This window comes from Papaver somniferum, chromosome 4, assembly GCF_003573695.1.
Source record: "Papaver somniferum cultivar HN1 chromosome 4, ASM357369v1, whole genome shotgun sequence".
NCBI lineage: Eukaryota > Viridiplantae > Streptophyta > Magnoliopsida > Ranunculales > Papaveraceae > Papaver > Papaver somniferum.
Genome location: NC_039361.1, coordinates 9,201,579 through 9,218,944, shown reverse-complemented (window position 1 = coordinate 9,218,944; position 17,366 = coordinate 9,201,579). Strand labels below are relative to the sequence as shown.

Genomic DNA, 17,366 nt, shown 5'->3' with positions numbered 1-17,366 from the left:
AAGAGATGGTTGTTGATGTCTATGTCATGAAGAGAAATATTCGGTTACCTACTTCTCGAGAGATTTGGGATGCATTATCTAAAGCCTTTTATGATGGAGATGATGAGATGCAGGTATTTACTCTAAATCGACGAGAATTTTCGGCCAAATAAAATGGCAGAGCACTATCGATTTATTATGGGGAACTAACTGAAATCTTTATAGAGCTGGATCATCGTGACAAGGTGGTTAAGGAGAATCCAAATGATATTGAAGCCTATCAAAAATCAATTCAGCGTATAAGGGTGCATATCTTCTTTGCTGGATTAGATGAAAGTTTTGAGCAGATCCGTGGTGAAATCTTGAGAAAGGATCCTATTCCTGAATTAGAATCATGTTATGTTGTTGTTCGTCGTGAATCCATTCGACGTACAACGATGGTAAAAGAATCAGAAGAAGTTGAACCTGCTGCTATGGCAACTCAAAACCGGTACAATCAAAAAGGGTCTTTTCAGAGATATTCAAAGACTGAGATGGACAAGTCATCACTTAAGTGTACACACTGTAATCAATCTGGACATACAATTGACATGTGTTTCGAGTTGGTTGGATATCCAGATTTGATGGAATCTGAGCTTATATTTTGACCTAGAACTTTGTAGGTACGTTCTAAGCAAACCTTCACGAGACTTCACTCGTCCACTAGGGACACTTAGTGGTTTAAAAGGCTTAGTGCATACGCTAAATGCATTCGAGAGACCAGCGACAGTGGTATAGGTAGGATTTCCTTAGTTTTGTTTTACTTGAGGACAAGTAAAATTCAGGTTTGGGGGTATTTGATGAGTGCCAAATATTGTATATATTTATCCCTTTTTGTTGGCATTTAACTCATCTTTTGTGCATTAATTCTACATTTTATCCCATATTCTGTATTTTCATTGTTTTCAAGAATAAATATTTTTCTTAATTAATTTTGCATTTTTAGGTAATAAATAAAGTTTGGATGAGTTGCGGAGCGAAAAGAGCAGAAAAGTAGTGAAAAGCCGATAGGAATCACGCAAGGAAGCCGCGAAGAATGTTGTGCACAAGACTCAAAGGCTAGAAATGGGCTTAGAAGGAAGATTTGCTCTTAAAGAACGAAGTGAGCTTGGCATACCCAAGGCCCAAAACCCTTACCCAAACCCATTTCCAATATCCATACCCGCCTTCATCTTCAGCCGTCAGATTGGATCATCTCAGCATCCTACGGTCGCTTCATCGTCGTGCATCGAAGTCTGAAGCTCCTGTCTAACACTACAACACCTAACTCCATCTTGGGCCGTCAGTTTCGTTGTAATTCATCATCCAACGGTCGCTTCTCGCTCCCTTCCATCTCGCCGTTAGATCGATCCATCATCTTCGCATCCAACGTCTCATCCTTGCTGGACATCGAATTGGCTACACCCGCTTCACATAGCAGTGACAAACACCTACATCCCCAAAACAAACATACCCTAAATCATTTCTATCGGGTCCTTCTTCTTCTCCATCTTATTCCCCTCTCCGTCTGCAGAACCCGTACGCCATCACCACCACCTTCTCCCCTGCCATCTCCACCAAACGCCACCACCAACTCTCTCCACCAAATCGAACAAAACCCATCATCACCCTACCTTTCCCTAGCCTTCTATTTCATTAATTTCCCCTCTTTTCTCTCTGAAACCCTAGATGAGAAAATGATGAAATAGGTGAAGCTAGAGGATCAATTGAGGCATGGGAATGGAGCAGGAGAGTCAGAGGAAGAATGGGTCGACGCATGGGGGAGAGATTGTGCCATCAAAATAGGTAAAGTGAAACCCTAATTTCTCTGATTTGGGAAAAACTTATTGTAACCCTAATTTTGTGCTTGTAACTATAAATAGATGTTGTGGGTATGTGTTAGAGATATGCCTGGATTAGCCAGAGCACCACCTCAGAGGCCTGGACTAGCCAGTGCCCTCAATTTTCCATGTCCTGTTTATATTCAAATTTCAATTTCAGTTCAGTTTATTTGAAGTTTATGTTTAAATTCATTAGTAGTTGCATTATGTTCTAATTCATTGTGTTAAGGTTTAGATGAAACCCTAGTTGATAAGAATCCCCTGTTTGATTCACTGTTGCTCCATGAACTTAGAAGTAAAAGCATGCTTTAACCCCTGAATACACATTGATTTACTCTCACCTAGTATGTCATGCATCCTAGGTAGTTAGGTTAACACTTTGATGTATATTCAAGCTTAGTAAAATGATTTTAGCTCAATTTGTGATTGCCCATACTTTAAACAGATGTGTAATGCTAGGAATTGGCATTTTTAGTTCAATCTTTGCTTGGTTGTGCCTTAATCAGACAGCCAATTCTTGGATTTGACAGACTATTAACTTAAGGTTAATTCATGACATTTTGGTGATTTATCACACCTTCAAGGTAGTTGAGGCTGGAACCTCTGTACTCCTTGATTGAAGAAGAGAACTAGGGTATCAAAACAGGGATTTCTAAGCATCTAGGTTGTGGATTCAACAACCTTAGTTCACTGCCTTCACTAGTTCAGTTACAACCATTGTTCACTCCTACACATTTTGACATCTCAATGTCCTCAGCTGAGTTGTGTCTCAACACGGCTCAAAGTTCTCAACTGCCACTGTTTTAGCTTAGGAAATCTTCAAACATACACCCAAGTCCCTGTGGAATGACCCGTATTTGCACAACACCACAATCGACACCGTGCACTTGCGGTTATCACTGTAGGCTTCTCATACATTCCCATCTTGCTCTCATTTTTATACACAGTCCCCAGCCTACCAAGTTTTTGGCGCCGCTGCCGGGGACTTGGCTGCCGTGTTTTTGAAGTTTTTCTTGTTGTTCTTTGCATACTCATGCCTGCTGTGTAGTTCTGATAAGCATCTTAGTGTACTCATCTTGCATATTGCATCTGTAGCTGTAACTTAGTACCACCTCTAGTGCATCTGCATCATTTGCATAATCTCTTCTCCTTTGCTTCAACTGCATCATTCTGGGAACTGAACCTCTTCTCTGAGTTTCCAGGTGCTTGTGGTGCTGCTGTTGCAGCTTGTTGCTGCTGAATTGCTCCTGTTGCTGAAGTTGTTGCCCCTGCTGTTGTTGCTGCGACCTTGCTGTGAGGCTAAGAACAAACCTCTGGTGCTGTTGTGCTGTTGTGAAGCCCAAATAGAGCTGAGCTGCTTCTCCTGCTGCTGCTCCTGGTCCTGCTGCTGTGCCTCAGCTGTTGCTGCTGTGCAAAGGCAAGCTGCTGCTACCCCCTGCTGGTCCTGATCCAAAGCCCAACTGGGCTTTTGCAACCTAACTGAGCAGCTGGGCTGTGCTTAAGCAAGTAAGCCTAAACCCATTAAGAGAACCCAACCTGTGGGCTTCCATTTTTAATTGTGGGCTTGTAATATTAAAGCCAATTTTTGGGCTTTTTATTTTCTGTTGGGTTTGTAATTAATTTTTGTGGGCTTGTTTGTTTAATTTGTGGGCTTGTATTTAATTTTTGTGAGCTTGTTTAATTTGGACTTGTATTTTAGGTTTTTAAACCCAGCTGAGCTTGTAACCGATCACGCTAGGTTAACTCGTTAGTGGGCCGAGTACCCAAATTCTAGGCCGAGATTTTGGACTCAGTTTCACCAAACGTTTTCAAACCAGCTGGGCCAAAGCAAACACAAAACCAACAGTGGGATTGCTCCCATTCAAAAACCAAATTTTATTTTCTTTTAAAATAAATAAATAAATAAATATTTTCTCTCCCATTCAAAAAAAAAAAAAAAACCAAAATTTTTACTTGCTCCCAGATTTTAAAACCAAATTTTATTTTGCTCCCACATTAACAACCAAATTTTTATTTTTTTTCTTTTATCCCACCAAAACCAAATTTTTCCCAAAAATCCAAACCCTTTAAAAACCAAATTCTGAGCTTTGTACATTATTTACTTAGCTTTTGAGCCAATCATGAATAGATCTTTTTCTACAGTTGGGGAGTACAACAAATCCCTTAGAGAACTTGCGTGTGGACATACTTCACGTTATGAACCTCCCATAGACCATGATGTCAATAGTCATAGGAATTATTATGGACATTTTCAAAGTCCCGAGCCTCAATACTTGAACCCTAATGACTATTTACACATGCATCATTCGCCACAACGTGAAAATAAACATTTTGCTAGTGCCTCACTCACACAATCATCACTGATCGATCAATTAGAAGCTCGAATCGCACCTTTAGAAATGCAATCACATGAGGAATCTGTCACATCTAAGTTTCTTAGGCAACCTGAAATCTATGCATGTCCCGCATGTGATGGCTTAGACCACACTATTGCGAATTGCTATATTTTCCATGAATTTAGGCGGACTGGAGAAATTCCAAGGTTTGTAGAACCTACAGATTATTATGATGGTGGTTATTGGGACCATAATCAACATTTTCAAGGTTGCGATCAACCATTTATAGACCCTAACGACCATGCACCCATGTATCAATCACCACAAGGGGAGGACGAACAATTTCACATGATCCCTTGTATGCAATCTATAATGGAAAACATCAATCTCCTCAAACAAAACACTGCTAGTTTAGAAATGCATACATTGAATGATCATAGCAGCATTGTTATCCCTAATGAAATTAATTATCAAAATAGTGTTTTTAACCCTACTCATGCTAGTCATATTGAACATGAACCTAATCTAGAGGTAAATGAGTGGAATAGAAACACTATAGTTTTTAGGGAAGGACACTCTTGTTTTGTTGAGGATGATAATAATTATGATGTTATATTAGAAGAACATGTCTATACTGATGATGTTATGGAACCTTTGGGTTCAAATACATTAGGCTTCTCTGACTAGACCTTAATGAATGATATCTCTTCTAGTATTCCATATGATGTTTCCATTGAATTTCCGATGCATGAGGACAAATCTGTTGATGATGTTGATGATTCTGAGTGTGAACTTGCTAATTTGATTGATGATTGTGAGCATGATGTGACATGTGTAGATGATTTAGGAGATTTTGATTTGATTGATAATGACGTACCTATTCTCCTACATGAGTCACAATCTGATGGCCTTCCACCCAACCTAGATTTGGTTTGTACCAATATTGTAAAACCAATTTTTCTGAGAATGCCTAATCTAGGTTTGGAACTGTGTGCTTCCCAAGTCCTCTTGGACCATTTTGCATTTAAATATAATATCTTTGAGGAACCACAGTTGGAAATTGCATGTTTGGCCGTCCATAGCAAAGTACACTTTGAGTTAGATATTGTGCATGATGAACCCCCAAAACTACGCGATTTTGTTTTCAAAATTATATCTTCTGTAAAATCCAGGTTTGGGGGTAGCTCATTTGGTTTCACAGCTTCACGTGCTTTTCTTTCATGTGTGAAGTTGTTGAAACCGCTACACTTTGTCTTTTGGGTTGATCCTCAACTCTTTAGACTTTTGGTGTATGGTGAATTTTTTGTATATAATCCAGTAGATAAATTTTAAAACTTTTTGGTTTCTTTTGTATATATTTTTGCTAATCCAATATGATCTAAGTTGAAAAATGTTGGATTCTAGCCGGTGAATAATGAAGTTCGGTTCGTGTTTTCGACGAATCGGGTATTCTCTCTCCTTTTACTCTACTTAGCATGTTCCTCTTCATATGTTGCATTATAATTTTGTTCATATTTTGAAACATTGAGGGCAATGTTTAGTTTAGGTTTGGGGGTGAAAAGTAGATACTTTGATAATATGCTATAATTAAAAACGAACTCCTTCTTCTTTTGAAAAAATCGAAAAAATTCAAAAAAATTAAAAAATGAAAAATCATAAAAATGGAGCTCATTTACCTTGAAATGTTGACTCTTGTGCAAATATGTAATTATTAGGAGTCTTAGTCTAGATATTTAGGCACCCTGATTCTAGCACAATTCACATAGTGATAAGAAATTTGCACGCGCACGATCTACCAATACATGTATAGCCTCGATCTTCAAGGTGTTTGATAGGAAGTCACGATTGCCAATCACTTTAGAATACTGAACGAAACTTGACTAGCTTGTTCTTTGGTTGGTTGGGATGGAAGGTGGAGGTTATATTAAGAAAGACAACCATCGAATTTAACTGGGTGCATCAAAAAGGGCTACCTCTTGCAAAGTGTCATGTAATCTTTTATTTCCTTTTGTATTTGTATCAAAAGTGTTTCCTTATTAAAAAAAAAAAAAAAAAAAAAAAAAAAAAAAAAAAAAAAACGATGTATATATTCAGAAAAAAATATCAGAAAAATACAAAAAAAAAATCAAGTATTCAAATTCCATTTATGTCATGTAAAGAAAATAGTTCTCTCTTATCCAAAAATAAAAGAGAGTAGTCAATGTAAATAAGAGTCATGTAAAGAGTCATTTTTTGTTTTAATAAGCAAGGAGGGTGTATGCCATTGATGTACAACGCGAGTAATTGTGAAATACCTCCAACTCATTCACAATTCTCGTAAAGTCCGGACAGCTAGCTAGATTTCGACCTTGGTTCTTAGCCTGAGAAACTATCTCTTGGTGATTAGTAGTCATAACTTCAGATCTTTCTTTACACATGTGTAGATACACTTTACACTCTTATCACATGTCTTTTTTTTGTTATCAGTGCTAGGATTGTGCCTTTGATAGCTAGATTGACATCTCCATTTTGCTGTGAGCTTAAACTGTCTTGCACATGTCACATTTGATGGAATCTGAGCTTATATTTTGACCTAGAACTTTGTAGGTACGTTCTAAGCAAACCTTCACGAGACTTCACTCGTCCACTAGGGACACTTAGTGGTTTAAAAGGCTTAGTGCATACGCTAAATGCATTCGAGAGACCAGCGACAGTGGTATAGGTAGGATTTCCTTAGTTTTGTTTTACTTGAGGACAAGTAAAATTCAGGTTTGGGGGTATTTGATGAGTGCCAAATATTGTATATATTTATCCCTTTTTGTTGGCATTTAACTCATCTTTTGTGCATTAATTCTACATTTTATCCCATATTCTGTATTTTCATTGTTTTCAAGAATAAATATTTTTCTTAATTAATTTTGCATTTTTAGGTAATAAATAAAGTTTGGATGAGTTGCGGAGCGAAAAGAGCAGAAAAGTAGTGAAAAGCCGATAGGAATCACGCAAGGAAGCCGCGAAGAATGTTGTGCACAAGACTCAAAGGCTAGAAATGGGCTTAGAAGGAAGATTTGCTCTTAAAGAACGAAGTGAGCTTGGCATACCCAAGGCCCAAAACCCTTACCCAAACCCATTTCCAATATCCATACCCGCCTTCATGTTCAGCCGTCAGATTGGATCATCTCAGCATCCTACGGTCGCTTCATCGTCGTGCATCGAAGTCTGAAGCTCCTGTCTAACACTACAACACCTAACTCCATCTTGGGCCGTCAGTTTCGTTGTAATTCATCATCCAACGGTCGCTCCTCGCTCCCTTCCATCTCGCCGTTAGATCGATCCATCATCTTCGCATCCAACGTCTCATCCTTGCTGGACATCGAATTGGCTACACCCGCTTCACATAGCAGTGACAAACACCTACACCCCCAAAACAAACATACCCTAAATCATTTCTATCGGGTCCTTCTTCTTCTCCATCTTATTCCCCTCTCCGTCTGCAGAACCCGTACGCCATCACCACCACCTTCTCCCCTGCCATCTCCACCAAACGCCACCACCAACTCTCTCCACCAAATCGAACAAAACCCATAATCACCCTACCTTTCCCTAGCCTTCTATTTCATTAATTTCCCCTATTTTCTCTCTGAAACCCTAGATGAGAAAATGATGAAATAGGTGAAGCTAGAGGATCAATTGAGGCATGGGAATGGAGCAGGAGAGTCAGAGGAAGAATGGGTCGACGCATGGGGGAGAGATTGTGCCATCAAAATAGGTAAAGTGAAACCCTAATTTCTCTGATTTGGGAAAAAATTATTGTAACCTTAATTTTGTGCTTGTAACTATAAATAGATGTTGCGGGTATGTGTTAGAGATATGCCTGGATTAGCCAGAGCACCACCTCAGAGGCCTGGACTAGCCAGTGCCCTCAATTTTCCATGTCCTGTTTATATTCAAATTTCAATTTCAGTTCAGTTTATTTGAAGTTTATGTTTAAATTCATTAGTAGTTGCATTATGTTTTAATTCATTGTGTTAAGGTTTAGATGAAACCCTAGTTGATAAGAATCCCCTGTTTGATTCACTGTTGCTCCATGAACTTAGAAGTAAAAGCATGCTTTAACCCCTGAATACACATTGATTTACTCTCACCTAGTATGTCATGCATCCTAGGTAGTTAGGTTAACACTTTGATGTATATTCAAGCTTAGTAAAATGATTTTAGCTCAATTTGTGATTGCCCATACTTTAAACAGATGGGTAATGCTAGGAATTGGCATTTTTAGTTCAATCTTTGCTTGGTTGTGCCTTAATCAGACAACCAATTCTTGGATTTGACAGACTATTAACTTAAGGTTAATTCATGACATTTTGGTGATTTATCACACCTTCAAGGTAGTTGAGGCTGGAACCTCTATACTCCTTGATTGAAGAAGAGAACTAGGGTATCAAAACAGGGATTTCTAAGCATCTAGGTTGTGGATTCAACAACCTTAGTTCACTGCCTTCACTAGTTCAGTTACAACCATTGTTCACTCCTACACATTTTGACATCTCACTGTCCTCAGCTGAGTTGTGTCTCAACACAGCTCAAAGTTCTCAACTGCCACTATTTTAGCTTAGGAAATCTTCAAACATACACCCAAGTCCCTGTGGAATGACCCGTATTTGCACAACACCACAATCGACACCGTGCACTTGCGGTTATCACTGTAGGCTTCTCATACATTCCCATCTTGCTCTCATTTTTATACACAGTCCCCAGCCTACCAGTAGTTCCTACATTAGACTGTAATATCCTATCTGTTTCCCGAATAACTAATACTTTACATTGTGTAGTAATATTTTGGCATGACTGTTGTGTTTTTAAGGACATCAAAACGAAACAAACGATTGGTTATGGTGTTAAGCGTGGGAAGCTATATTATCTGGATTTGGTGTCTAATAGTTCGGATATGCTGCATCAAACTCTTCTTGCTGATGGTTCTGAGGGGGGGAGACAAAAATCTCAAATTTTGTAATGGCGTCGACAATTGGGACATGCGTCGTTTGGTTATTTGAAAAAATTATTTCCTAATTTGTTTGAAAAAATTGATATTTCTAGTTTTCATTGTGAAGTATGTGAACTTGCAAAAAGCCATCGTGCTTCTTTTCCATTATCATTCAATAAGAGTCCAGTTCCTATTATGATCATACACTCTTATGTTTGGGGACCATCTAAAACTACTACTCTGGGTGGTTCAAGATGGTTTGTTACTTTTATTGATTATTGCACTAGGATGACGTGGGTGTGTCTTATGAAAAATAAAAGTAAAGTTACTGCCTTGTTTCAACAGTTCCATAAGATGATTAACACTTAGTACAATAAACAGATTCAAGTACTTCGTAGTGATAATAATGGTGAGGATATGGATTCTGATCTTAAACATTATTTGGAGGGACACGGAATTATTCATCAAACTACTTGCTCTAATACGCCTCAGCAGAATGGAGTTGCAGAGAGAAAGAATCGTCATTTACTGGAAGTAGTACGTGCTTCATTGATAGAAGCACATATGCCATTGATGTATTGGGGTGAGGAACTTACTTCTGCACCATATCTTATAAATCGAGTTCCATCTAGTACCATTGTGTTTCAAACACCCCATCAAGCTCTTGCTGAAGCAGTTGTGGCTCCAACTGTTCCGAATCTTCCGCCTCATGTATTTGGTTGTGTAGCTTATGTTCATCTACACAAGAACCAACGTGATAAGTTGGCTCCTAGGGCTTTGAAGTGTGTATTTGTGGGATATGCAACAACAAAAAAGGGATATCGTTGTTATCATCCTCCAATCAAAAGAATGTTTGTTACTTTGGATGTTGTATTTCATGAAGATTCAATGTATTTTTCATATGAGTCTGAACTTCAGGGGGAGTACCATAAGAAAATTCATACTCTTAAATATGATGAAGATATATCGGAAATTGATGTATCTGTTATTAACAACTCTGATGATATGGTCGGAGAATCTGTTGATGAAGGTTCTTCAAGGGAAGAAACAGGAAGTACAATATTGGATCATGATATAGAGATTCAAGATGGAGTTATGATAGAAGAGATTACAAAGTCTACGTTACCTCAAGAAGATGAAACACCAAACCAATCGTCTGCTACGGATGTTCTTGAAGAATCAAGGAAACAACTTCCACAACGTGTAAACAGAGGTATTCCTAAACCCAGATACGAACCTCAAAACTCTAGTTAGGTTAAGTACCCTATGAGTCAGTATGTCTCTCACCCCCGTTTGTCTAAAGCTAATAAGGCATTCGTGAATCAACTATCTACTGTTTTTATTCCTAACAATGTGCAGGAAGCATTAGCTGATCCTAACTGGAGAGCATCTATGGAAGAAGAAATGAGGGATCTTTTACAGAATAGTACTTGGGATTATGTTGATTTTCCAGAAGGAAAAAAGATTGTGGGCTGTCGTTGGATTTTCACCATTAAATACAAGGAAAATGGTGAGATTGAACGTTTTAAAACAAGATTAGTTGCTAAAGGGTACATCCAAACTTACGGTATCGACTATACATAAACTTTTGCTCCAGTAGCGAAAATCAACACAGTACGAGTCTTGTTATCGCTTGCTGCAAACTTGGATTGTCCTTTGCAGCAGTTTGATCTAAAGATAGCCTTCTTGCACGGTGAATTAACTGAAGAAGTTTACATGGAGATCCCACCTGGTACTTCAGTTCCAGAATCTCATGGTAGGAAGGTATGTAAGCTAAACAAGTCATTGTATGGACTAAAACAATCTCCAAGAGCCTGGTTTGGTAGATTCACCAAATATATGAGGAACTTTGGATATTGTCAGAGTAATTCTGGTCATACTTTGTTCATAAAGAAAAGGAAGGATAAAATTACTGCTCTTATCATATATGCACATGATATGGTGGTGACAGGAAATGATCCAAAGGAGAGGAAATCTTTGCAAAGATACTTATCAAAGGAATTTCAAATGAAAGATATTGGTTCGTTGAAATACTTCCTTGGGATTGAAGTTTCTCGATCTGGTGAAGGAATTTTCTTGTCACAAAGGAAATATGTTCTTGATATGCTAAAAGAACTGGGCATGTCAGCATGTCAGCCGGTCCATACAACTTTAGAAGAAAAGGCACTAGTAGAAAAATGATGATCCGTAACAGTTAAAAACTGTTACTGTATTATTTCCGTAACAGTTTTAGTTTTTTCTGCGGTGTTACAGAAAGTTTATAAAACCTGTTACGGAAAGGCTATTGAAAAATGACTCATAAATTCTAAAACTATTATTGTTGGTAGTTTTCAGTAACACTTTATAAAATATATGTTACTGAATAATTTCTACTGTAACTATTTTTACATAAAACCATTACCGTTAGCAGTTAATTGTAACATGTTTGGGAACAAACTGTTGTTATTGTTTGAGTAACCGTAACAGTTTTTATTGAAACAGTCATAAAAACTGACAGTTTTTACTTACCATCACCTCCACCACTAGCGCCACCACTACCTCCACCACCAGCACTGCCATAACCATTAACACTAGCATCTCCACAACCGTCACCACCATGTCCGTCGCGTCCACTACCATGAGTTGGTCTTCTTGGACATGAAATATAAATTCTATAAAAGTACACTTCACAAGATTCGACCTTGAGACCTATTGCATTCATTATAACTCTTGAACCACTCTTCCATGTTTTCCTTTTGTTTAATGTTATCCAAATAAAATATTTACTCTCATTAGACAGTAAACTATACCTCCACCACCTTCGTCGTCACACCACGCAACTACAATACAATTTATATTTTTAATATTCCTACATATTTTTACAACTTGTTTATTATTTTGTATTATATTCGATTTTTTCTCAAACCTTAGGTAACCATCAGTACGAGCCATGGCTATCTCTCGTTCTTAGAATTAAATCAAGATGTTAAATTAATGTCAGTCCATAACTAGTTATTTTTTTTGAACCGGATACCCAAAAACTAGTTATACAAATAAATAATTTACAGAAATGTCACGATAATGTCAACTATGGTAACATATTAAACATGTTGCAGTAACATAGATATATAGTAACATTTAGTTTAAAAAACGTTACGATAATGCCAACTACGGTGACATATTAAATATGTTACGGTAACATAGGTATATAGTAACAGTTGGTTTGAAGAACTGTAATGGTAATGTCGACATAAGAAATATGTTACAGTAACATGGGTATATAGTAGCACTAACTATAAAAACAGTTACAGTATACAACCTGGATGATCTTATGTAACAGTTCTTACGAAAAGTGTTACTGTTGTTTAGCTATCTAACATTTAGTAACAAGCATTTTACGAACTGTTACTTTATAAAAGTTTGAACTGTTACTAAATGTCACTTTTCTACTAGTGAGGTAAATTTGTGTATTGAACCTGATTAAGTTCCTGCCGATAAAAGGAGATAACAAAGACTTGTGGGGAGATTGATGTATCTATCTCACACAAGGCCAGATCTTGCTTATGCACTCAGTGTTGTTAGTCAATTCATGCACAATCCAGGTGAACAACACATGGATGCAGTTTTACGTATTTTGAGGTATTTGAAGTCTGCTCCTGGAAAAGGAATTTTATTCTCTAAAATGAAGATTTTAGAAAGGAATTTTATTCTCTACAAATGAAGATTCTGACTATGCAGGAGAAATAGATGGTAGACGTTCTACTGCAGTCTACTTTACCTTTGTGGGAGGTAACTTAGTTACTTGGAGAAGTAAGAAACAAAATATTGTTACACGATCAAGTGCAGAAGCTGAATTCAGAGGTATGGGAGATGGCATTTGTGAAACTTTGTGGATGAAGTTTCTCCTTAAGGATTTGGGGGTTCCTCTCAAGGATCCTATTACTCTGTATTGTGATAACAAAGTTGCGCGTGATATTGCTCATAATCCTGTTCAGCATGATCGTACTAAATATGTGGAGGTTGACAGGTTCTTCATCAAAGAGAAGCTGGACAACAACATTATTGAGCTGCCACCGGTTCGGTCTGAAGAACAACTTGCAGATATTCTCACACATGGAGTGTCAAGCAAGAAGTAGTTGAGTTTTTTGGACAAGTTGGGCATGTGTGATATCTATGCACCAACTTGAGGGGGAGTATTAATATTATCCTCATTTAAGAATATATATTCTTTCCTAGTATAGAGGATCTTTGCTTTATCATAATATTGTGCTCTATGTATTCAAGAACTGTGTAACCAGAATTATTATTATCATCATAATAAAAATTATTATCTTCTTGATCCTATATTTGTGAAGATTATTCTGGCAGTATTAAACATGACGGAAATGTAAGATTGACTTTTCACAGTACGACTACAATCTTTGTCAACCTCTAATCTACGGTAATTTTGATAGAATGGGACCGGAAAATATTGAAAGCTACACCATAGAAATGCTTTTCCTTTTTACTTTTTTCTTCGAGAAAAATTATTTATAGTATGAAAAAGAAATATTAATAGTGTTTTGTTTTTTGAAAAAAAACTTCAAAACTTCAAATAAGAAAACAGTGTAAACAAGCAAAATTGACGTAAAAATAAAAAATTTCCAACTGGAAATAACATGGTTAGAATACTCTTGGAATGCTTCATCGATAAAAAAAATATATATATAAAAAATGAATACTCTTGAGACTGCATTACACCGTAGACGCAATGCCTAATCCATCACATTCTTGGAACAACCCCCAAATCAATTTAAACACCATGAACGCAATGTCAAATTTGAACGCCAAGCCATGGAGCTCCAAATGTAACGAAGCTTTGAATATGCTCATTTGGAGCTCTAAAACTGTTTTTCTTGTTTCTAAATCGTTAAAAGCGAGAAAACGTGTTTGGTGGTGGTATGGTGGGGAGAGTTTTATTTCCGTTCTAAAATCACTTTTCGAAGTTGTGCTGGTTTAAGGTTTACCCAAATTACGTATTTTTTTCTACAAAAATCATAAAAACCTATGCTTCAAAGGTTATTTTTGTCAATTGGAATTTTACTATTTTTACTGCAGGTTTGGTAGTATTTATAGACCGATTTGGATTAAGTTATGGAAAACAGTTTCGTTGAGAACCCCAAATTTCTACGATGAAGAAGCAGCAGTCAGCAACTATGCTATTCTCAAGGCTTCCGGAACAAGTTCAAGCAGATATGTTTCTTAAGTTGCCATCGAAATCCATCGGTATGTGTAGGTGCGTATGCAAACTCTGCCGTTATCTACTTTGTAGTCATAGATTTACTAAGTATCACCTTGATTATTCAACACTAAAAAATAACCCTAAGCTTATGCTTAGAGCTACCATGAATGGTACGCAAGAAATACTTTACTACATAAATATCATCATTATCTGCATCGTCACAAACATGTGAATGTAGGGAAGTTGCTAGGATGCATTACCCTTTCGAATATGACCAAGATCAAGATGGGAGATTAGTTTATATTTTGGGTTCTTGTAATGGCGCGATTTGTTTAGCTACTTCCGGTCGTCCATTTGATATTGATTATAGACTTTGCATTTGGAACCCATTAACTAGAGAGTACAAGAGAATACTAGCAAACGTTGATGTCAAAGATCGTTGTCTAAGGTGTGGGTTTGGTTATGATAGTAACAATGAGGATTACAGGTTTGTAAGAATTTTTGACGATCTTGAAAGAACTGGTTATTTTAAAGCTCAAGTCTATAACTTAAAATCAGATTCATGGACTATTCAATCCATCCCTTATTTGTTTCCCTTTGGTGGAACCCTATGTCCGAGCGTGCTTTCCGATGGAGCTCTTCATTGGTTAGGTGTTACCACCACAAAAGAAACTAACTCGGAAATTATTGTGTCTTTCGATATCAGCAATGAGAGATTCATAGATGTAATTGGGATGCCAAATCTTTGATTATCACAATTTTCACATAGCAGATTCATGTTCTCTGCTAATGTTTGAAGCAGTTTTGTTTTCGTTTGTTGCTTTTTTTGTCTGCTACTTCTTGTAGCTTTTTGTGTAAATTCTCTTTTTTAATAAATTCCTTCTCCTTCCGATCAAAAAAATAATAATGAGAGATTCATAGATGTAGGCATTCCTGAGGAAACTATGGCACCTACAGTAGGTAGTCAATCGGATAAAAATTTGGTTAAAAATTTGGGGATCTTGAGAGATTGCCTGTGTTTAGTTGTTCGGGTCTCTTGTATGGTTTATGGTGTTTGGGTCATGCAAGATTATGGAGTGAAAGAATCATGGGATAAACAATTCACCATTAACCAAATGACAATTTATGATTTTTGGAATCTAAAGCCAATGTGGTCTCTAAAAAATGGTGAGATACTGATAAGTACTTCGATAGGGTTTTATTTATACGACCCTAAGAATGAAAGAGGTACAGAGCTGCTGGTTGGTCACCCAGAAAATAGTTTGCAAGCAGGTGTTGTTGTTACCATGACACCTAATCAATCACAATGTTATGTGGAAAGCCTAGTTTCGCTTTACTCTGGTACTTATGTGGATTAAAGGACAAAAATATAAGTACCAGAATCTCCTTGGCTTGATTCTGGTACTTATGCGAAACAAAAACATGGGAAGCATTCCATGAGGGGAGAAGATAGATGTAACATAACTACCTTGTTTTATCAATTGATTGAATTTAAGTTAACAATGAAAATTAAGATGAATAATTAGTTTGTTTGTTTGATTGCATCCATTTACCATTCCCTTCAGTAAGTATACTTCTATCTTGCGAACGAAGCCACAGTCACAAAAAAGTTCAGAACTTTAACCAGATTTATGCATGTTTTTGTTTGTTTGACGGCATCACAAAAACACATGCATCCTTACTGCAACAACTTGTGCATGCAGCTACAATTATCCAATAAATTTATACACGCATATACATGAACTTACGATTTTTTATTGAACTTATGAATTATGCCACTTGTATTGCGTAATAAGGAATGACTATTCATTTCAAATTTATGTTATTTCAGTTCTAACCGAAACTCACGTTCTAGTGATGTTTTTTTCATGTGTTTTACTGTTCTAGATATTTAAAAAGCTACACTCCAACTCTCCAAGTATAGGGCCTTCCCTATATATTTACTTAGTATTCATGTCTTTTTTCGAATCATGTTGGAGAGCAACAGCTAGTAAGTGTAGTTAGTAAACAAAGACTCTGCATCCATATTTACGATTTTAACACAGGTTATTAATCCGTGTCAAAATTCGAGAGACTGGAAGTTACAAAGCTGACACCAATATGTCCATCTTCGATTGTTTTGATCTAAGATGTTGGAGAAAATTGAAAAATGATGCATGTAAACCAAATACATCCCAGATGTAGGAAACGAGAAAAATGCAACGGAAAATAAACAGGTTAGATGCAACTTGGAAAAATGAATGAAAGGTTCAAATAAACTGTTGGATGCAACCTGGAAAGTGAATGAAAGGTTGCTATGTATCAATTAGGCTTTTTGGTGTCTACAATATGGATGTTAGCTAGTGGTTCATATGCTCTGGGGTGTCGTATTCAATAAAAGCTCGTCGGTTTATTGGTCGATGTTACGGCAATGAGTTTATTTTGTTTCAGAGTCTTGTAATGCTGCTCAGCATTCGATTAACAAAAAAAAAAAAAAAAAATCACACCTCATATGTTAAACAAATTAAATAGGTAAGGGATGTGATTCTTAGCTTCGGTCCGGAAGCATTACACACACCACTTCTAAATTCAATTGCAAACTCACTCATTTGTACTCAAAAATCATGTTGTTCTAATGACTATAATTTGCACAGAAACATATGACTAATTACATCCCTACCCATTTTATAAAGAGAAAAATACGGTTTAATCCAAAAATCAGTCCAAAAATACAGTTTAGTCCAGCCTGAGTCAACTAGATACAAATTAGTCCAAAAATATGAAAAGTACACTCATAACCTTTTTTATTTATAACTTAGTCCAAACATTTGTCGTTTAGTCCATAATGACTCACGATGATGTCAGCAATTTGAAGTAATGTATAAATAAATTAAAAAATAATATATCTTTCGAACCACTCGTCCAAAATTTACGAACTTTATATATTCGGAAAGCTCTTTCCAATATCTACAAAAAGAGTACCCATATGAATATAATTTTCATTTTCTTAAAATTTGAATTTACACTTTTGTGTACAACTATGTACACTA

General features: G+C 36.8%; 1 protein-coding gene across 1 annotated transcript; it reads left to right on the top strand.

Annotated features, from left to right (window-relative positions):
- Positions 1–14,588: 14,588 nt before the first annotated feature.
- LOC113271965 (F-box/kelch-repeat protein At3g06240-like) lies at positions 14,589–15,086 on the top strand. Its single transcript, XM_026521887.1, has one exon. It carries the CDS (start codon positions 14,589–14,591, stop codon positions 15,084–15,086), a length of 498 nt encoding a protein of 165 aa, XP_026377672.1.
- The last annotated feature ends 2,280 nt before the right edge of the window (positions 15,087–17,366 follow it).

Excerpts from the sequence above, each read along its gene's own strand:
- LOC113271965 (XM_026521887.1), top strand. The coding sequence starts at position 14,589 with ATGCATTACCCTTTCGAATATGACCAAGATCAAGATGGGAGATTAGTT.